This window comes from Urocitellus parryii, chromosome 1, assembly GCF_045843805.1.
Source record: "Urocitellus parryii isolate mUroPar1 chromosome 1, mUroPar1.hap1, whole genome shotgun sequence".
Taxonomy (NCBI): Eukaryota; Metazoa; Chordata; class Mammalia; order Rodentia; family Sciuridae; genus Urocitellus; species Urocitellus parryii.
In genome coordinates, this window is record NC_135531.1 from 256,606,168 (window position 1) to 256,629,577 (window position 23,410).

Genomic DNA, 23,410 nt, shown 5'->3' on the forward strand with positions numbered 1-23,410 from the left:
TAAGTCAATCAAGGATAGATTAATTTTATTTTGCATTAAAACTTAGGAAAACTGCCTCCTACTGTACTACTGTGCAATACTCAATACTACATATTTGTAAAATGTGCTACAAAGCCAGTCTGACATAGAAATATTAGGTACTCTGAATTGTCCAGGTCTTTTAGTCATAATGAAGTAGCATAAGATACACACATTTTTGTCTTTTACCAAAATGTAGCTGTGCAATATGCTTCTAAGAGAAGAAACTCAATCTCAATAATAACTTTCAGCACAGTCTGAGTCAAAAGCCAACTGTAAAGAAAAATGTGCCAGCAAGAGATGCAATTTTAAGATGATGTTTCTTGTTTGCTCCCAGAGGCTCTATTATGAAGTTCAAGTTTCTAAGTGACCTGCAGAATAAAAGGATGATTTTGGTATCAAGCACATCAATAGAACATGCACACAAATAACACCAATCTATAGCAAGTTCAGGTCAAATATCAGATATTAATTTACTGACAAAGATGTAGTAGCTACATGTAGGTATAAAAGAATTTCCAGGGAACTGTTCTCATAGATTTGGAAATTAGTTACATTTCTCAAAATACAATATGTGATCTCACACTGGATCCTGTGCAGAATGAAAAACATGCTTAAAAAAAGATTATTAGGTCTGTCAACAAAATTTCTATATAGATTAAAAGTATCAGTGTTAGATATTCTGAAATTGATCATGGTCGTGTAAGAGATAGATTTTGTTCTTAGGATATACAAACTGATATATTCTGGGGCAAAGTGATAGGCTATGTATAACTTCTAAGGGCTAAGTGTTAAGGTCTGTAAATAAGTCAAAAATAACACCTGGTATTTGCCAGACAAATGTTAGAGTTCGTAAACAAGTCTGGATGGTGCCTGGCAAAATGTCAGAGGGAGTGGTTTGAGAAGTAACAAAAGCGAGCCATTAAGTGTGGAGATTCCTTATTGGTTGATTGATGTATCTAGTTTATGCTAATTAAGATAAGCTGTGCAAAATGTATAAATAGCTCTGTTGCCCTACAATAAACGGCTCCTATTCCTGCTGTATCAACGTGCACAAGTTATTCGTCACCCCCCCCCCCATTTTGCTGCAGCTGGCCTGCGGCAGCTAAGAAAAAATTATACATTTGTAACTATATACATATAGAGGTAAGAGACAGAAAATGGCAAAGCAAATGAAATAAAGTATTAACAATTGATGAATCTGGGTAAAAGGTATGTATGGGTTCCTTGAGTTATGCTTGCAACTTTTCTGTAAGCTTGAAATTATTTCAAAGCATAAATAAATAAAGAAAGAAAGTTGTACTTCTTTTAACAAACCCTACCCACAGCAAATCATTTTTACTTTCTTAGCAGTTTTTATGTATTGTGCTTGGAGTATATTATTTTTAACTTTGCGTCTTTTGCTTTGGATTTAAACTTCAGTGTTCCCTCTCTGTCTTGTGTCATTCATGACCATCTCTCTGAAGATGGCTCACATTCTCCCTCGAATGTGTATTTCTTACCTCACCCCAAAAGATGTCTTTCTTTTTAGATAACCACATTCTCCCTTGAATGCATATCTCCTTTCCTAAACAAATCTTTGTCTCTGACTGGCATGTTCTGAAATTCTTTTCTGTCATGTATGCCAAGCACCTGCTTATTCCTAGTCAAGGTCCCTCTCTCTGAAAATTCCTAAGGTGGCAGTTGTAGAAGAAAATGTATGGAATGAAACTATATTTTCAAAATAACATGAGCCTGACATGGTGGTGCATGTCTGTAATCCCAGGGACTAGGGAGGATGAGGTGAAGGATCACAAGTTCAAGGCCAGCCTCAGCAACTTAGTGAGACCTTAAAGGGCTGGGGATGTGGCTCAGAGGTTAAGCACCACTGGTCTGATCTCCAGTACCAAATCAAACAAAACACCACTGAATTACTCTTCAGAATTACATTCTCATTACACAGGATCCATATATGATCCAAACAAGTATATGAATCCCTGTTTTAGGATCTGTTTTTTTTTTAAATTTTTTTGTTTGTTTTAATTAGTTACACATGATAGTACAAGCTTAGTCTGGATTATCAGTCTATGATTTTGTTCATGCAGGGTGTTTGTGTGTGCTATTTCTGGAGTTCTCACTGGTTTTTGTTTCTTGCCTTGTTTTGCTTTCTTCAGCTTGCTGTCTCCAAAATCATGTAAGAAAATGACCTCATTTGACTTTAAAAAATTCTTCAGAAGCAAAGATATGGTTCTAGAAAACCTAGACTCTCAAATCTCATCCTAGCAAATACCTTCAGAACAAAACTCAATATGGTGATGATTTTTCCATAGTGCAATTATTCTATTTTTAGAATAATGTTTATTAAAGTCCTAACGTGGCTAAAGAATCCAGGCAGTTCCTAAAGCAATTTCTATGATGAAGTTAAATTTCTAATCAATCAATAGTTTGCCTCTAGAATCTAAAGAAATACTGAGCCCCATGTGGCTCAGTTGATTAAGAGAGTCACATTTTAAAATTCTTTTTAAACAAGTTCACTTTTTGAACTTGTATTCACTGTGCATATTATATTTTTGAAATTCTCATTTCAGCAACTGAACTAAATAAAAATGCATATGAAGTTTAAACTTATGCTTCTTTTTTTTTCTTAAACCTTTTTATTGTTGTTATTGGTGGACCTTTATTTTTTATATGCAGTGCTGAGGATCGAACCCTGTGCCTCACACATGCTAGGCAAGTGCTTTACCACTGAGCCATGACCCCAGCCCTAAACTTATGCTTCTTAAACAAACCCATTCATATCTCAATGTACAATTTTCAAAATTCCCTTCTCTCTTTTCTACCTTAGAGCCCTAAAATATCCCAGCCTTTCTCACTTCTCTGATTCTCTCCCCTATTGTCTTGTATTATGTTGGCCACCTTGATCTCTCTGACTTCTTTTTGAACTTGTGTTCACTGTGCACATTATAATTGAGAACTCAGAATAGGAAGAAAAAGAACGGCTTTTTTTTCTATTCCCTCCAGCCCTGTACATGACCATTCTGATTCTGCAACATAAAAATGGGAAATTAGATGGACAGGGCAAGAGCAGGCGAGATGCCAAGCAGGAAGAGATAAAATTCTCATAAGGAATAAAATAAACCTCTTTCATATGCTTATTTGATTTAAGAATAATGGCCAATTAACTTGCAAATAATATTTTTTTCTTTTCTTTTGGCACCAGGATTGGACCCAGGGGCGCTCAACCACTGACTCACGTCTCCAGCCTTTTTTTAATTTTTGTTTTGAGACAGGGTCTTGCTGAGTTGCTGAGGCTGGCTTTGAATTTGCAATCCTCCTGGCTCAGCCCCCACAAGTTGCTGGGATTACAGGAGTACACCCCTGTGCCTGGTGCAAATAGTATTTTTCAAATGCTGAAAAGATAATTATGGCTAGTACTTATTTAGAGTTAACTGCCAAACACTCTTCTAATCTTTTAGTATCTAGAATCTTCAGTTGGTCATCTCAACAACTTTAAAGAGATAGATACCATTATTCTTCCCATTTTGCAGAGGAAGAAGCTAGTGCACAGAGAGGTTAAGTACTTTTCTGAAGTCACACAGCTGGTAAGTAGCAGGCTCTAGATTCAAATCCAGAGCATCTGACTCCAAAGGTTCAACATTTAATCACAATATAAGCACAGTTCTCCCCAAACACTTGGTCTCAGCTTGGTCCAATTCATTGTTTTTAGACCTACTGTGTTCTTTGGTGATGTGCACGAAAAACACTTTGATGACTTCCACTTTGTGGCGTTTGCTTCCTCTGTAGAGCTGCTGGTGGTGGCATTCTTATTCATTGCTCCCCTTCTTAACTTGACACCTGCAGGCACAGAGAGTAACCGAATCTGTATATAAAACCTAAAAAAAATAATGTGTCCTCCACAGTTTCAGATCTTCCCCTTCTGGACCACTTCGCTCCCACCACCAAAGGGTCTGACAGATAAGACCTTGTGATTTGGGTCACGGGAGTGGGGGTATGTGGGAATCAAGTCCTTCAAGTTCCCCGTTCTTTTTAATTCAATTAGAAACTGAGTTCCATGTCAATTTTAACCTTTGTTTGTGAGCCCACATCATATTTTATTTAAAATTTCTCAAAACAGATGGAAATAAACAATCTTACTCTGTTTGCGGGCATACTCTGCTGCTTTGGGTGCTGTTAACATGGCAAAAGGGTGCAAAGAGAGGCGGAAGAGTGGAGCTCGGGGAACCTGCAAGGAAACAGTGCTGCTTTAACGAGCTGCAGGAGCTTCATTTGGTTGACACGGGTTAGTCGTAGCTCTTAACTGCACTCTGTTTCACCCACGTGGGGGGCTTAGATGTTAATAACATCCATCACCGAGGCACACAAAACACAGGGAGCATGAACTTCACACACAGCCTTTGCTCCTGTACTTGGTTCCCACTGCCCAGAATGCCCCTCAAGCCCTGGTGCTCTTCACAGTTTCCTTTTCCTGAATAGCCCTTTCTTCTTTTTCTCCCTGCAGGCTCCCACTTTTTCTTTGAGAAAAACCCCCTTTTCTGAGAAACTTGCCCCAAAGTCCCCTTACCCCCATTGCTGAGTGATCTGCTCCCTCATCTGTGAACTTAAAGCATGGAGTCCCATAGAACAAGGCCAGTGGATGGAAGCTGGTCATGACCTTGGGAAGCTGGTCATGACCCTGGAAGTGTCTTCAAGGCTGGGAGTGGCCCTGCAGGCAACATGTGTGCTGTGGGCACCTGCCATGGGCCAGGTGTGCTGTAGGAGCTGTGTGTTTATAAGGCAGACAGGACTCCTGCCCTTCTGGAGCTGCGGGAGGCAAGTGAGGAGAAACAATAAGCTAGTGGACAACAGGGGAGTGACACGTGGAGAGGAGCTCAGTAAATGCACTAAACGAGATGAGGAGACAGGGAGTTACAGGGCAGCCTCCACTGCAAACAGAATGGACAGAGGAGCCTCTAGAAGGAAGTGGGATTTCAGCCGAGGCTCACAGGATGGACAGCAGCCTGGTGAGGAGGAGCTGGAGAGAGACATTGTGGGCAAAGCAAAAGGGAAGTTCTTGAGATAAGCTCAAGCTTTCCAGACATAGGAGGGAAGACAGTGGGGTGGGAAACCGAGTGAGGGAGCACCAGATCACGTAGGTCTCCCTCAGTCAGGTGCAGGGCTGGATGCTGCTATCGACTCCAGCATGCAGCAGGAAGCCAGCCGAGTCATTTTAAGCAGTAGTGTGACAAGATCTGATTTAGGATTTTAAAAAGATCACTCTGGGCTGGGCACAGTGGTACACCCCTGTCGTCCCAGCAAATTGGGAGGCTGAGGCAGCAAGATTGTAAGTTTGAGGCCAGCCTCAGAAACTGAGAAACTTGCCTCAATGTCCCCCTATCCCCAGTGCTGAGTGATCTGTGAACCTCATCTGCTTCCTCATCTTAGTGAGACCGTGTCTCAAAATTAAAAATAAAATTAAAAAGGGCTGGGAGGTAGCCCAGTGGTAAGGTGACCTTATAGCTACAGATACTTTGTGTGGTTTATGTAGATTTTTTGGAGGGATTTTTTTCTTTTAATGAAAGGGACTATATTCTTAATCTATTTTGCAATTTGTAAAAGAATATCAGGGCTCTTTTTTCCTGGCATTAGATGTTGATGTGACTCGGTTTTTTAATGCATGCACTATATACTCCACATTACAAAAGTATGCAATGCATGGGACTGTTTTTCAATCAATGCACTTTGAGGTTTTGTTCAATTTGTTTTATTACAAATAAATTGCAGCAAACATCTCCCCCTCCACCACCTCATATCTCAGTACAAACTAAATTTCTACATGGAAAATTGCTAGATTTAATGGCTATGCACTTTCATTAAATTCTGATGAAATAAATGGATATATCATAAATATATAGCTCAATGGATTTTCATTAACAGAACAACCTAGGGAATCAAAACCCCTGTCACAAGCACCCTTAAAGCTCCGTGATTATTCCTTGACACACTGTCTTTCTTCTAAGGAAAAATGTTATCCTTATTTCTTATAACTTAGATTAATTTTTTTTTCTGTTTTTGTACTTAATCTCAATGGAATCATAGAATATTTACCTCCTTAACCCCTCCCTCCCCAACTGGCTTTGCAGTCAGCCTTGGATACCTGCTGTGTCTCCTAGATCACTTTGGTTATTTTTGGTTCTTTGTGTTTCCTAATGAATTTTATAATCAGCTTTTCAATGTCCGAGAAAAGAAAGAAGGGAAAAAGGAAAAAGGGAATGAAATCGAGCTTTCGGGATGTTGCTTGGCGTTGAGTTGCATCTCTGGATTATTTTAGGGGTATCTGAGATTTAAATGATAACACACCTTCTAACCCATGAACATGCTGTATCTCTTTATTCATTTTTGGGCCTTCTTCAGTATCAGTAACATTTGCAATGTATCAATCCTTGTGCATATTTTATTAATTTTATTCCTAAGTATTTTTGTGATTATAGTCTATGGCATCAATTCTATCTTTTGCTTTCTCTTTACTCCTGGCATATAGAAATGAACTAATTTTCATATTGACCTTGTATCCAGCAACTTTGCTAAATTCGCTTATTAATATATTAGCTTATTGATTTTTTTTCCTGTATGTGTGTGTATGTGTGGTGCTGGGGATTGAATCCAGGGCCTTGTGTATGCAAGGCAAGCACCTGACCAACTGAGCTATATCCCCAGCCCTAGTTTACTGATTCTTTTGGAATTTCAAAGTATCCATTATGTCACATTTGAAGAACGACTCCTCTCTTCTCTCCCCTCCTGTCCTGTCTTTTCTTCTTCTCTCCTTTATTTTTTTAAATCTTTTTCTAGTACTGGTGATTGGACCCAGGGGCCTTCTACCACTGAGCTACATCCACCACCCTTTTTACTTTGAAAGAGGACTTGCTAATTGCCTGGGTTATCTTTGAACTTGCAACCCTCCTGCCTTAAGTAGCTGGAATCACAGGCGTCCACTACCCCATTCAGAGATACTTTACTTTTATTATCCTTTAATTTTGTTTATTTTTTCTTATTTTCTCCACAGGCTAAGATCTTCAATGCAATATTAAAGAGGACAGATTCCTGGTGTGGTGGCACATGCCTATAATCCCAGGGAGGCATGGACAGAGTGATGTTTTAGAGTATATGCTGTATACATTATGGGATGGTTAAGACTAGCTAATTAATATGTGTTTTGCTTCACATTATCATTTTTGTGATAAAAGCACTTACTCACTGTGTGAGCTTTTAAGAATACAATGTATAGCCAGGAGAGGTGGTGCACACCTGTAAACCCAGCAACACACCGAGACTGAGACAGGAGGAGTTTGAGGCCAATCTCAGCAACTCAGTGAGGACCTGTCTCAAAATCAAGAACAAAAGGCCTGGGAAGTGGCTTAGAGGTAAAGCCCTGGGTTCAATTCTTAGTACCAAAAAGAAAAGAAAAAGAGGAATGGCGATAGCAAGTATCTGCTCTATTCCTCATCTCAGGGAGAATATTATCATTAAGTATGATGTTTGCTGTAGTTTTTTTTTTTAATAATTTATCAAAATAAGGAAATTCTTTTGTCGTCTTGGTTTGCTAGGTTTTTAAAATTGTGATAAGATGCACACAACATAAAATTGAATCACCTTTGCCATTTAAGCTTTTCAAAAATTAATAGCCTTTATTATTAAGAGCAATCTTAGGTTCACAGAAAAACTGAAGGAACAGTAAATTCTGATTTACCCTTGTCCCCATACATAAAAAAACTTGCCTGCTATCAACTTCCTGCTCCTTGGTGGTTCATTACAAGCGTGAACCTACACGGACACCCTGCCATCCAGAGTTCAAACTTGTTGCTTTCCAAAAAATATGGATTGGCACTGAATTTTGTCAAAATTTTTTTTCAGAATATATATATATATATATATATATATATATATATATATATATATATATATTTTTTTTTTTTTTTCCTGAAAACACTGATTGATTCTTTAGTGTTAACCTCCCCTGGTGTATTTGAAATAAAATCCCTTTTATGGCTGGATTTGACTTGCTAATATATTGTTGAAGATTTTTGCATTTATGTTCAGAAGAAATTAATCTATGATTTTTCTTTCTTTTTTGTTTGTTTGTTGGTTGGTGTTTTTAGCAGGCTCTGAAATAAAGGCTATGCTGGTCTCATATCATGACAACAAGAGTTTGCATAAGATGGACCAAATATTTTGTTTTCCTCCCCTGTTATCTTCCAAGTTGAGATGTGGTGGTTTTTGGATAGTAACATTCCTACATGTGAGATAAGATCTGGCTACTTTTGGCACTGGCTAAAGGATCACTTTAAAGGGTTGAAATCCCTTCAATCTATTGGGAGAAGAATTAGAAAAACAAAATTTTTGTTCACAGCAAATTGACTTAATCTTATGGCTGGTGTGGCCTAGATCATGTGCCAGAGGTTGCTAGCTGCCTCCCAAGAGCCAACTTTCTCCTTCTGATTTTTAGTTAGATGTCCTCTTTTCAGCTAAGGTCTATATCCTAAATCCTCTCTTCTAGCTAGATGTGACATACAGCTAGGTGCTAACCAATGGTACATAGGATCAAGTGTTCTCTGAGATTCATGGCACATTTCCTTAGAAGAAGAAGGGGTCAATTCTTCATCTTCTCTTGCCTAAAACATAATGTGATGGCTGGAGCTCTAGCAAGCATATTAGATAATGAGGTTGACGGCCACACTGTAGAAATGACTCAATGGAGACCTGAAAGGAACCTGTGTTCCTCACAATTTGGTGAAACTGTGGTACTAACTGGTTGCCCACTTCCCAATTCCTTTCATATAAGTAAACTTCTGTATTTTAGTATCACTCTGGGGTTTCTGTTATATCATATAGGAAACAAAGTGAAATTGTGTTCTTTTTGTTGACAAAACAGCTTATAACCCCCCTTAGCAGAGGCACTGCTAAACTTCACCTTCACTTTTTATTGACAAATAATATGACAAAAATGTTTGGGGGAGTTACTTCACAGTGAGAACTGTAAAGAATTAACCATAAGCATCAACTATGACCTCCAACCTCAAGAAGCCATAATATATTTAAAAAGATGACCCTAAAACACAGAAAGTGATTAAAAAAAGAGGCTATATAGCAATATAGGGCTATTATGGCTGTGATTATAGCCCTACAGGATAATGTGTGTCAGGTATAAGGAAAAAGAAAGTGGTTAATTATATATATATATATATATCCGAGCAACTTGGATGACAGGCAAGCGCCACTGTGCCCAGCATAAGTCACTATATCTTTTTGAGACAAGGTCTCCCTATGTTGTCCAGGTTGGTCTTGAACAAATAGACCTACATGGTTCTCATGCCTCTGCCTCCCAGAAGCTGGGATGACAGACGTGCACCACCATGCCCAGCTTTCGTTAAGTTGTTCTTCTGCAGTTCTTCACTAAGTAGATGTAAGATTGATGTTTTGCATGCTCTAGTTTCCCCACCCACAGGGGAAACTGAGGATTTTAAAGGACATTTCCAGCTCAAATGGTCTATGAATCTTTCTAGTCCTGATAACTTCATGACTCATGTGAGCCATAAATTAGCTTTCGGTACTTTAGGATAAAATTTAGATTGTAATCTAGAGTTAATCACATTCTCTTTTTTAACTCTAAAGCTGTTGACTGATATCTTCATTATCTCAGTATAAAAGAATTATTATTTCTCAATTCATGTGCTGACTGAATGCCAAAGCACATTCAACAGAAATTTCTTCTATCTGTAAGGCTGAGAGGAGAAGATGAGGATGTTTACAGGGATATAGGAACTTTTTCAGTGGAGGGGTACATAATTAGGAATGAAGGGCATAGATAGTAATCATCACCTGCCTTTCAGCCTTGACCAGCAACTTTCAAAACATTATTATGATCATCTCCAGGATGGAAAGTAGAGAGTTTCTGACCTTCAGTGTCAAAGCAATTGGACATGTGCTTATATCAATCCCATTTGCCAAAATAAAAGTGGACTCATAATCTGCAAAGATAGTTTCAAAGATACTTCTAAGAAGTTTTGCAAATGTGATTCAGGTGTTGCAAAATTATACTTACTAAACGTTTTAATGCTTATGAAAACAAAGGGTAAATTTCAAATGTTGTAAGTATTGGCAAATCTATGACTTGGCTGATTCTATCCTATAGTAGTTTCTCCAAAAATTGAGACTGTATTGAAAAAGAGAGAGAAAGACAAGCAACTCCACAGAAAGATGGACAAAATTTTTAACAGGTACTTCCCAGAAGAGGAAACATACAAACAGTTGTCCATTAGAGATCAGGAGCACAGCAAAACACCATCATGTATTTAACAGATTTAAAAGTCTGAAAGTACCAGTGTGGGTAACCAGTATTGGTGATGGCATGGGCATGATCATTTTGGAAAAACATTTTAATTTTTTGAAAAGTGTTGAAGATGCTCATACCTTACAGTTTAGCAATTTCTCAGACATACACCACACAGACATCTTCCACACAACAGGAAAATATATAAAAGAAATAATCCAAACGTATAAGACTGAAAAAATGTGCAAGAACACTGACATATTCCTAAGGTAAAATGCAATATTCAGTAATAATAAACTATGGTTACATTAATGACATAGGTAAATTTATTGAATGTAATGTGGGGTAAAAAAAAGAAACCCATAGAATGACACACTTGCCATTATTTTATTTATATAAAATTAAAATGCTGTGCAAAATTAAACAATACATTGCTTAGAGATTCATTTCTGACAAAACTACAAAGACATGAAAGTAAATAATAATTCTCTTGATTCTGTTCCGTTTCATATACTTGGTGGGTTGGTTTGTTTGCTTGGTCTTTGTACTCTAAAAATGTTTGATAAGTATTAATTGGACATGGTTAATATTAATGATCTTCAGACTGTACTACCCATAGTTAATATTGAAAACATGTTTTAATCCTTATTAATATTTATTGATATTGAATTTTTGTTGAAAACATAGGTCCCTCTCCTTGTCATGAATTCACTTTCTCTTTTCTGCATGATTCAGTCTGAGCATTCTTCAGGAGGAGAAGACACTTGACAGCTACCGGAAGAAGTGTGAGAGGGTTGAAGACAGACAGGCCTACAGCAGGCAGGACCATCAAGAGGAAGGAGATGGCCATGCTGCATGGGGCCAAACTTGGAAATATTAGCACTGATAGGAAAAGCTCCCCATGCCACCATCATGTATGTACTTGGTCATTGATCATGACACCATGTACATCATGGTCTCAATTCTCAGGAGCACCTGGTGTGGCTGGGAGTCAGCCTGCCTATTCAGGTGTGCCTGTTTAAAACTAGGGAATTGGGGCCAGATGTGGTGGTGCACACTTGTAATCCCAGCAATTCAGAAGGCTGAGGCAGGAGGATTACAAGTTTGAGGGCAGCCTCAGCAACTTAGTGAGATCCTAAGCAACTAAGCAAGACCCTATCTCAAAAAATAAAAAAGGCTGGGGGTGTGGCTCAGTGGTAAGCACCCCTGGGTTCAATCCTTGTTACCAAAAGAGAGGGAGGGAGGGGGGGGAGAGAGAGAATATGATTTGGGGATCAGAGGTGTTAAATAATTATTTATCAGAGGCCATGCAGACATTGGGATATGGCTTCAGGAAGAGAAGAAAGCAGTGGTGCTGGTGTGGTCTCTATTCCTCTATTCCTTGCTCTGATGTACTCACTCTAACTCTCTCTGTTTTCCTTTCTTACTGCTGCCCCTTCTCCATCAAATGGAGCTGAAGAATATTTTTATTACTTGCTCTGTTTTTTGAAAGAAGATTCATGCTTTTCCTACAGTTTAAATCGAGTAAAGCAGTTTCTGTTTATCAGAAGGTAGCTGTAAAAATCCCTGACTTACATAAAGGCCCTTAGTTGAACTTTTGCCCAGTTCAGAGTCCTCAAAAGAAAAAAGTTTTGTATCAGCAAAACACAGCTTCCTCTGAGGAAGAGGGAAGGGTATTGGGCTGTGATCCCTGTCTGTCACCAGGTGGCAGCAAAGAGCCCTGGAGAAAGCCCTCAAGCCTGAGCACAGTACCCTGTTGTATAATAAGAGGCCCATTTATTTTAGTTGCCGGAAATTGTACATAATCTGATTAGTATTCAACCGGGTTTTAAACTTTAGCTTGGGAAGGTTTTTAGCTGTTGCTAAGGAGATGTTTTATCTAAAGGAATCAAAGGTCGTTTAGACACATGAAGGTTTTTTTTTTTCTTCTTTAAAACAACTCTATCTCCTAGTTAAAACGATTAAAAAAAAATTATGTTAAATCCCAAAGATCTGTTTTAAAACACTCAGTCTCATTTTGTAAATGCTACATTTCCTTTGAGAGGCCCTGCTAATTCCTTATTCACAATGTGAAAAATGCCCCTGAGTGGAGTTAATGTGAAGCCACAAGAAAAAGGCCTGAGGTGGCATTTTGGATGTGGGGAGGAGCTTGTGAGGCTCAGAGGGATAGGTCCTCAGATTCTTGTATTGGTTCCTCAGATCATACCCTTTGTTATAAATAGTTGTCCAAAACAGGCAAAGTTTACATCGTGTTAATAATACACATAGATGCTTGATTAGCTATACTTTTTGGATAGAGTGGTAGGTCTAAACAAGATGTAATTTCATCTCTTAGGGGACATAGGCACCTGGAAACTTTTTTTTTTTTTTTTGTATTGTCAAACTGGAGACAATCAACTTTCATTCAGTAGCTAGAGGCCAGAGATGCTGTTAAACATCCTACAATGCAATTAACAGTCCCTAACTCCAACTTCCTATGCACACAGTGGAGAATAATGTTGTGTTGATAAGAAGAATGTTAAGACATCCTGATATAGAAGGACACCAGAGAGATCAGATACCCAACCCATGAGTACCAGAACCTTAATCACAGCTATTATTTAAAGGTTTCCATATGCCAAACACTGGGCTTCATTGGTACTAACTCACTTAGTGCCCACACAAACCCATCTTCTTTTTCTTGCTTCTACAAATGAAATTGAAGCTGATAAGGGTTAGGAAACGTGCCCAGGATTATTGTGCTTGTAACTGGCCTAGTTGAGGTTCAGACTCAGACAGCTGAGGATTTAGAATCCTAGTGTTTAACATGGCACCAATTGCCTTTCACATATAAATCAATAAATGATCCTATCTCATAGCAATAAGCAAGTACTGACCTTAAAACAAGAAGTCTCCCACTAGGGAGAGATAGTCTGCTTCTGTTCTAAGCTGGTTCTTTTGTAGCCAATGCATACATCTGGGCTTTTCAGTGTTGGTCACTGATTATGAGGATGGAGAGTATGTATTCCTGTACAGAGGCTCTTTAATGAATGAATGAGTGATGGGGCAGATGAGGAATATTGGCTGGCTCACCTCTAGATAGCATGTCTTCCTCTTCTACCCCCCTGCATGAACATGACTCCCCCAAACCACTCAAACACTCACATTTGCAAACCTTGATTGATGGCCCAGCCAAGACAAGGGTACATAGTGGCATCACCACCAGAATGAGACTTTGCATGTTTGTCCTCTGGTCATGTGAGTTGGGACCAACCGGTCAGATGTATCTGATGCCTGCCCTAGACCTCCCTAAGCCCAGAAGATGAGGGGAGAAAGAAGAATCAATAAAAAATTTTCAAAATGAAGGAATCAATAAAAAAATTAAAAGTTCAATGGAACGCATCACCAATAGTCTAGACCACTTGGAAGACAGAGTTTCAGGCAATGAAGAAAAAATATATAATCTTGAAAATAAAGATCACGGAGAAAAATGTTAAGAGACAACAAACAGAATTTTCAAGAAATATGGGATGTGGGAAGCCACCCCTGAGCTATTTGAGCGCCTTCACTTGGCCTTGAGCCAAGGAGATTTAGGTTTGGCATTGCAATCTGTTTTGTGGCTCCTCCTACTCTATGATTACACAATGCACTGACCTCTGTCTTTGCTTGTTTAGGGATTTGGGCGTAACCTGTTGGAAACTGGACAGCCCACCTCCTACTTTATTTGGCGAAGAACATTCTATGGAAAACCTTTGAAGTTTTTTCCATATAATAAAGCAAACACGGGCTCTAGTTCTCTCTCTTTCCAGTGTGGAAGCTCAACCCCTAAGGTGGAAAAGCTGTCCCGCCCTCGCTTTCTAAAATTACTTCCCTTGTTGTGTGTGTGTGTGTTTTTTTTTTTTTCACTATTTTCTTTTTTTCACTTTATTTTACAGCCAGCCCACTTCACACAGAGGAACCCCAAATTCCACCAGCTGTGTGGGACGTGGGTGAGAATGGGATAACATTAAAAGGCCAAATCTAATATTCGTGGGGGTAGATGAAGGCTCTGAAGTGCAAACCAATGCAATGCACAATCTTTTCAATGACATAATAACAGAAAATTTCCAAATGTTAAGACAGAAATGAAAAGTCAAAGAAAAATGCAAATTACTAAAGCCTGTTGTAAAAATATCACCACAAACACTATTGAAATATGATAGTAGGAAGTTATTTTGAAAACCTATACTCCAATAAGCTAGGAAATCTTGAAGACATCAATAAATTCCTAAAGACATATGACCTGAAATTGAACCGGATGATATAGAAAATTTAAACAGGTCAATTTTAAGTAATGAGATTGAAGAAGTCACCAAAAGCCTACCACACAGAAAAGCCCAGGACCAGATGGATTCTCAGCTGAGTTCTATCAAACCTTTAAAGAAGGACTAATATCAATTCTCCTCAAATTATTTCACGAAAAGGGAGAACCCTTCCAAACTCATTCTATGAAGCTAGTATCACCCTGATACCAAAACTAGATAAAGACACTTCAAGGAAAGAAAACTTCAGACCAATATCTCTGATGAATATACATGCAAAAATTCTCAATAAAATACTGGCAAATCACATACAAAAAAACACATTAAAAAGAGAGTGCACCATGATCAAGTGGGGTTCATTCTAGGGATACAAGGTTGGTTCAACACATGGAAATCAATAAATGTAATTCATCACACCAATAGACTAAAGGACAAGAATCACATGATTATCTCAATAGATGCAGAAAAGCCATTTGACAAAATAAAATATCTTTCTTGCTTAAAAAACTAGAAAAAAATAGAGATAAAAGGATCATACCTCAACATTGTAAAAGCTATATGCGACAAGCTCAAGCCCATCATTATAAATGGGGAGAAACTGAAAGTATTTTCTCTAAAAACAGGAACTAGACAGGGATATCCACTTTCACCACTTATATTAATGTAGTCCTTGAATCTCTAGACAGAGCAATTAGGCAAAAGAATGAAATAAAAGGGATACAAATAAGAAAAGAAGAGTTAAAACTAGCTCTCTTTACCAACTGCATGAGTCTATTCAGAAGACTCAAAAAAAGAAAAAAGAAAAAGAAAGAAACTCCACCAGAAAACTTCTAGAATTCACCAATGAATTCAGCAATGTAGCAGGATATAAAATTAACACTTATAAATTAATTGTGGGGGCTGGGGATGTGGCTCAAGCGGTAGCACGCTCGCCTGGCATGCGTGCGGCCCGGGTTCGATCCTCAGCACCACATACAAACAAAGATGTTGTGTCCGCCAAGAACTAAAAAATAAAAAAAATATTAAAAATTAAAAAAAAAAAATTAATTGTGTTTCTCTACTCCAATGACAAATTCACTGAAAGAGAAATTAGGAAAACCATCCCATTCACAATAGTGTCAAAAAATAAAATACATGGGAATCAATGTAACAAAACAAGTGAAAGACTTCTACAATGAAAATTACAAAAAAATTAAAGAAAGAAATTGAGGAAAACCTTAGAAGTTGGAAAGACCCTCCACATTCTCTGACAGTGAGAATTAATATCATCAAAATGGCCATACTACCCAAAGCACTAAACAGATTCAATGCAATTCCCATGAAAATTCCAATGATGTTCTTCATGGAAATAGGAAAAGCAGTCATGAAATTCATTTGGAAAAACAAGAGGTCCAGAATAGCCAAAGCAATCCTTATTGAGAAAAGTGAAGCAGGAGGCATCATAATACCAGACCTAAAATTATACTATAGAGCTATAGTAACAAAAACATCATGGTATCGGCACCAAAACAGACATGAAGACCAATGGAACAGAATAGCAGACACAGGAACAAACCCACATAAATACAGTTACTGAATATTAGGCAAAGGTACCAATTATATAAGCAATAACATACATTGGAGAAAAGATAGCCTCTTCAACAAATGGTGCTAAGAAAACTGGAAATCCATGTGTAGTAGACTGAAATTTAGCCTCTATCTCTAACCCTGCACAAAAGTCAGCTCCAAGTGGATCAAGGACCTAGGAATTAAACCAGAAACCCTGCATATACTAGAAGAAAACTTAGGCCCAACACTATAACATAACAGCATAGGAACTGAATTCCTTAATACGACCCCTAAAGTGCAAGAAGAAAAATCAATAAAAATTAAAGGGGATGGCATTAAACTAAAAAGCTTCTTCACAGTAAAGGAAACAATCAAGATCATAAATAGAGAGCCTACAGAATGGGAGAAAATAATTGCCACCTGCACCTGAGATAAAGCATTAATTTCCAGGATATATAAAGAACTCAAAAAACCTAACATCAAAACAATAATGGCAATAACAACAACACAACCAAATAAATAAATGGGCAAAGGAACTGAACAGACATTTTACAGAATAAGAAATATGAATGGTCAACAAATATATTTAAAAAGTTCAACATCTCTAGCAATTAGAGAAATGCAAATTAAAACTACATTGAAATTCCATCTCACTCTAGTCAGAATGGCAATTATCAAGAATACAAGTAGCAATAAATGTTGGCAAGAATGTGGGGGGAAAGCTACATCCATACATTGCTGTGGGGCTGCAAATTGGGGCAATCACTCGTGTGATTACTGAATCATACTGAATCAGTATGGAGAGTCCTCAAAAAAACTAAGAATAGAACTACCACTTGACCCAGCTATCCCACTCCCTAATATACTCAAATGACTTAAAATCAGCATACTACAGTAATGCAGCCAGAGCTCAGACCTGGTCTCTGGATTCCCCGTCCTTCCCTTGTGCTTGCATTACTGGTGACTTCTGAGGAATCCCAGGAGTCTTGTGGGAAAGGGACAGGTGGTGGCAGTAAATGAGCTCCTGTGTCTGGGGAATGTGCCTTGGAGATGGAGTCCTAGCTCCAGCTGACATCGTTCATCACAGAGAACGTGGCTTAGCAGATGCATGTGACAAAAGGCAAGAGGGGAAAATCAGGCAGGAACGAAGCAGAACCTAGAGTCCAGGTCTGGTGCTCTACTTGCTGCCCTACCAGGCCTTATGCAAAATAAACTTGTTACAACTGTGTAAACCTATGTTTAAAAGCATTTTACAAACATGTTCCTCAAATAAATGTGGTTTTGTGCATTTAGATATAAAACAGTTATTTCATTACTGCTGCCTGAAAATACATCATTATAAATGTATTAGCTAAGTAATCTCTCTTTCAATCTCCCCTCTATTGATAGTCCCAAATTACCCTTACCTTGGTAGTACCAGAATTGGCAGAAGAATCCGCCCCATAAATTTTAAAGACTTCCTCAATTGGGATACTGTTCTGTTAAATAAAAACAGCAATATCAAGGTGTTGTCATATCTTGGCTTTTATTTTATTACAAAACAAAGCTATCAGAGCTTGTTTGTTTAGTACTATATGTGGTGTCATAGTCACTAAATAACTAACTTTCGAATAAATGAATAAGTCAGTCTTCCCGATACCAATTAGTTATGTCTCTCATTCTTATTTTTTTGTTGTTGTTTCTTAAATAAATGTTCTTGCAGTACAGTATAGAAGTCAAAATCTTTTTTATGATGTCATTAAAAAGGAAACATTTGCTATTAGTAGATGCTAAACATTTATCAAAAAATAACCTATATGCACAATAACATATAAATTCGCGTAGTGGATATAAGATACTAATACATGCAGTGTTCTTTTCCTTACCATTAAGATTCCAGCATAAGATGATAAAATCATTGCTTCTCTTTCTCTGTGGTTTGGATATCTGGGTCGATCATGATGAGGCATTTTCCTAAGAAGGAATATAAATAAATAAGAGTTGAAGATTTATTTGTATTCCTCATAAGTAATCTGCATTGGCTATGTGCTACCCACTTATTGATAAAAAAAAAAATCAATGTGATTAATCCTCCGTCAGTAATACCACTTTGAATTTTTAATCTTCCAATGTTGATGATGAATTTGTCCTCTTTACTCATGTCTTCATAGCTATCAAACACTGGCAGACTGGCCATTGTGGCAGATGTTGCTGGCTTCAGTATCCTTTTTCCTGATTGTGGTAATTTGCTTGTGGTGAACTGCCTAACCCCACTGCAAGCTTATGTGCCTCTAGGAAGACCAACCACTCCCCTAGAATCCAAGAATGGAAGGAGTACTGTGGACTAAGCTAGTCAGTTTATCCCCTGCCCTGTCCACCCAGAGCAAATGGGGCAAGAGGCAGGTCCCAGGGACATCAACTGAGTTTTGTATGAAACTATGCCAAGCACAGACTTGTCTACAGATCTCTGATAGAGGCAACTTGTTTTTTCCCTCTTAAGTTTGTTCAAACTGAATTTTCTGATTATTACAACCAAATCGAGCTGCTACATTCCATCCAGATGTATAGTCCAAGGCCTAGGGACAGAAAAAAATAACTGGTTTCTGGAATAGACTACTTCATCCTGACCTTGTTAGTTCCCTCTCTTATCAACTAAGTGCCTGTCTGACACTACATGTGGAAGAAAATGCTAATAATCCTGGAAAGGAAAATATTTTATGATTCAAGCAGCTTGGCTCAGGTACCTATCTGCTTAAACTCTCCAGAGATTGGGTTTGACAGTCCTTAGGAAAAGATTGCAGCTTTCACCCACCAAATTGATCATTTTGAAAATCACAGCTTATACACAAAAAAGCATGGATCATGTTTTTCGGTGGGATGTTTATGCAAGAAAATTTTTTTTAATCCGATAGAAACCAATTGGTAGAAATGCAAAATATGTAAACACATCTCTGACTTTATTAAGTTGACAAAGATGGTTTTTTTTTTCAGGTTTCTAGTTGAAGGGGGATAGTTACCCTGGAGTATACTCAAATCAGAGTGCCTGAGGGTGAAAGATACCAGACAGAGCTGGAACTCCCTGCACCATTAATCCAAGTCAGATGTTAAACAACAACAACAACAAATGTACTACAACTTACACTTCTTCCCACTTCAGCCAAGTTAAATCTTCGGAGTGGTCCAACCATTGCAAAGCAACGCTGATGGCCAAGTCATAGTGTGCCTGGTAGAGGGAGCACAGACAGCAAAGGAGAAGGCTGAGACACTGACCACGGGACTCCCTGGGCCCAGAGACGATGGCACTGCTAAGCCTGCTCTATTTTGTCCTGTCCAAAAGGGGAAGGATTATTAGCTAAGCCTCATAACCTGATGCTCAGCCAGAAATACTTCAGGATCTTCAGACAGTAAATTTATCTTCCACTAGAGCAATAATTTGATTCGTGTGGTTCCAAAAAGAAAGACTAGATTAGTGGAAAGGAATATCAACCCGGGAATCAGGGAATCTGAGTTCAACTCTGGGTATTGCCAACAACTCATAGTCTATCCTTGGAGTGAGTGACTGATGCTCTCTGGGCCTCAATTTCCTTAAGTTTTAAAATAGAAAAAGGTAAGGGTGGGGGAAGAGGGCCACAGAGAACTTCTGATTCTGGGTGACATCAGAAATGTGCTTCCAGGGTATAGGGGAAGTGCTGTGGGAACTTGGAGGCAGAGACTCTTGTGTCTACCTGGGCAGGTGGTGCAGGTAGATGGTTTCAGAGAGGGAGCTTTCTCAAAGCTAGAGCTTGGAGGATGAGGACAGTTTCCCAGAGGGACATCCCAGTGGAGGGACCAACATGAGCAAAGGATTGGTGGTGGACCTGATCAAGGGACACGCAGAGTCACACATACTGCTTAAAGCTGAGGGACAATTTGAATGCTCATTTATATTCTAACAATGACTTTTCCCTGGTCATTTCTAAGAGTTTTTGTTTAGTGAGTATACCATTTATCTCTCCCTCTCATCCTCAAAGAAAAGGGAAAGTTGATTTCGATTTTGTTTATTTTAGATGGGCTCTAAGGTTCTAACATTCTCCAAACAATAGAATTATTTCTTCCAGGCACTGAACCAAACTGAAATGTGAATCTAAATAAATAAAGAGGGAAAACTGGATAGTGCTCAGTTTTGCAACCTAACCCAGGGTCGGAAACCTGGATCAGCAGCATTGGATTGTTTATATGCTCATTAGAGATGTAAATTCTCAGACTGGCCCAGGCGTCCCAAATCAAAACAACATGGCAACAATAAGACCTCATTAAAGTTGGAGAAGCACAGTTCTAATCTATGTAATTTCTCTGTTCAATATGTGTCCAGAGAGAATCAGACTAAACTCTGCTCCAAGGAGTATTTGAAAAGTCAGTAAACATTGCTTTAATCAGAGTTGGAGGAAGAGGGGCAGGGAAAAGAGAGATTCTTTCTTCTTTCTTAGTGCAAAGGTAGCAAATGGGCAGAGGAAAAGCTGGGGGAATATGAATTTCTCTTGGATTAGAACTTTCTACTAATTTCTCTTGGATTAAATCTTTCTAATTTCTGTGAGAACCTAACTTGGATCTGGGTTTCAGTTTGAATAACACAAGGGATTTTAGGATTATACATTGCTTTGGTTTGTCCCCCACCCCCTTATCATGCAGATGATGAGGAAATGAGTCTATTTGAGAACTACATGGTAGCTGATTTTGTCAAGAACTTTTTAATATCTTGAATGCAACATTTTACCTTGCACTCACTTGCTTTTTCATCTTTTCTCCCCTAATAGGACTTTTATTTTCTCATCCTGTTTTTGCTTTCAGTTTAGTGGGTCAAAATGATCATATGGACAATGTCAGGATGAGGAAAATGAGGAAGAGGACGTGCGTGTGCGCGCGCATGTGTGTGTGTGTGTGTATGTGTGTATGTGTGTGCATGCGTGTGTGTGTGTGTGTGTGTGTGTGTGTGTGTGTGCGTGTGTGCGCGCGCCCCATTCACTCCATAACCTCAATCCTGGTTCTGCCCTCTTAATACACATAGAACACAAATGTGAGCCGCGTCAGCATGCCTTTCTTTACCATATCATCTAGAAAGGTGGGTTGCCTTCTTCCTTTTGGGTCAAATTCATTTTCCCGAAGTCTGATGCCAATATAATCTCCCCTTAAAAGCAAGAGAGCAGCATTGAACCATTGTGGGTGACTCAGGATTCAGTCTGCCGACAGAGGCTTTCTTCCCAAACCTTCCCTCCCAGACTGAGATATAGCAGAAGTGGCCGATGACCTGGTAGCTGCCTTAATATTCATTTTCAATTTACACAGTAGTCTTGCCATGCTGCAGGTTTAAAAGGCCTAACCATAATTAACTTCAATCACATTTATCTGAAATTAAACTCATGGGAACAGGATTTACAACAAAGCACAAGCATACCAAATACCCACACACAGAGAAAGTTTCTTGCAAAAGTAGAGTTGAGACCCACTATTTCATGTGAAGATTCCTTTTCAGTTCACGCTAAATTCAGGAAGAACATCCAAAGCTGGTAAATTCCAGATATATAAAGTGCTATAAGAATGTATTCTTTTATGCTCATCTTTCTGCATTGAAATTCAATTGCCCTTAGAAGGAATTATGCGTGAAAACTTTTTAGTAATTCCATGTTAGTGTATTCTTGTTAGATGCTTTTCTAACCATAACTTTTAATAAAAGGAGGGTAGACTAAGCACCATGGGAAAAGAAAAGAAATGGGTTCTATCGTGGGAAAGTCGGAGAGAGGAACTGGATTCAGAAAAAACACTCTGGTGGCTTCAAGACTGATATATAAGGTCAGTTCTGGTGGTCTATTTACCATACTAGGATATTTGGACCCTCCACTGTGTGGAGGGTAAGTTTGTTTCTGGCTTTTAAAGCTTTCTTCTGAGTCCTTAACTTTTCTAGATTGATAATATTCTTGAATTTTTGCTGTAATATTCCAAGTTACCTTCCAAGAAGCCTAAATCTATTCTTTGAATCTAAAATTATGTCAATTTTGAAATTCCATTATTCAGATATATGTAGAGGAGTCAGCATCCTTGGTTTTTATTATTTTTTTAGTTGTAGATGAACTTTTATTTTATGTATTTATATGTGGTTCTGAGGATTGAACCCAGGGCTTCAAACATGCTAGGCAAACGCTACACCACTGAACCACTCAGTATCCCAGCCCCGAGAGTCAGCATTCTTGATTGTGGCTTGTTGATTATTGTATTAGCCTCCAAACACATAAAAGTAAATGTATGAAAATTCACACATGGCATATTCCAGCATTTCTGAAGGACGTAGTAAAAGACAGTTAACTTAGTAGGCAGAGAAAGGACATTTGATGGGGTCTGGGATAACATCTGATGAAAAGGGATTTTTTTGTTGTGCCTATAATACATATGAAATAGAATATAATCTCTTCCTAGCTTCTTACATGGTCTGTGATTTTTCCACCAACATTTGTTAAGTACCAAGTCAAAGAAAATCTACAGAAGAGGGAAAAAAAATTTTCATGCTGACTTGATGTTTTGGGTCCCCCCACCTTTTTTTTTTTTTAAATCAGTTGTCAAGAAAAAGGAAATAAATTATTTGGTCGATAAGGCTGACAATAAATGCTGCAGAGGCTGCAGTTTAAATGCTGGATCCTTAGGTACATTTTCCAGGAATCTCTCCTATATCTTTTACCAGCAGGGCCAGCCCCTTTCGATGGTGCATACCGTGCCCTGCTCTGCTCCCAGGCTGTAGAATGGGGACACCTCCAATCTGCATGCTGCCAGCAGAAACATCCTCCTGAGAGATTCAGCATCCCGCTTTGCACTACATTTGAGATCTCTCTGGCAGGAGACAGGCCAGATCATCTTCTGGCTTTCTCCTGTAGTGCAGGAATAGAGTCTTCCTTAGCTTTTTACCCGCCTGCCAACATCCAACCTTCTATGACAGCCCACCAAATGCCAAGTGTCATAAAAGTTATTCTCAGTCATACTTACAGGAGCTTTTTCATTTCCTTTTTTACAAGCCTTCTTTCCATGATTAAAGGCTTATCCAGCTGAGCCAGTACCTGCAGCTTACACTGCACCTGATGTCTTTTGGGAAGATCCGCCTCTCGGAGCCTAGAAACTACAGCAGCAAATCAGAGAGAATTTGAATTAGGGATGCTGTCTCTCCAAATACCAGTCATGGAGTCCCAGATTCTGGAATGGATTGAGAATGTGCCTCTTGTCCAGCAGGCTGGGTCAGAAAGCTGTCTGAAGGCAAGTGCAC

General features: G+C 38.7%; 1 protein-coding gene across 1 annotated transcript; it reads right to left on the reverse strand.

Annotated features, from left to right (window-relative positions):
- Positions 1-6: 6 nt before the first annotated feature.
- On the reverse strand, positions 7-23,177 carry C1H2orf80 (chromosome 1 C2orf80 homolog). The gene is made up of 8 exons (XM_077803393.1): positions 23,137-23,177; positions 21,178-21,292; positions 19,269-19,351; positions 18,015-18,102; positions 17,556-17,627; positions 4,153-4,240; positions 3,731-3,852; positions 7-389 (listed from the first exon to the last, which is right to left on the reverse strand). The coding sequence occupies exons 1-8, from the start codon at positions 23,175-23,177 to the stop codon at positions 381-383; spliced, it is 618 nt and encodes a 205-aa protein (XP_077659519.1). The 3' UTR covers positions 7-380.
- Between the last annotated feature and the right edge of the window lie 233 nt (positions 23,178-23,410).

What these genes read in the sequence shown, in the direction of transcription:
- C1H2orf80 (XM_077803393.1), bottom strand. Translation starts at nt 23,177, where the DNA reads ATGGAAAGAAGGCTTGTAAAAAAGGAAATGAAAAAGCTCCT. An exon ending in TGCTGACGCGGCTCACATTT is followed by an intron (nt 19,352 to 21,177) that starts GTGTTCTATGTG and finishes TCCCTCTACCAG; the next exon opens with GCACACTATGACTTGGCCAT. An exon ending in CTTATGCTGGAATCTTAATG is followed by an intron (nt 17,628 to 18,014) that starts GTAAGGAAAAGA and finishes TTTATTTAACAG; the next exon opens with AACAGTATCCCAATTGAGGA.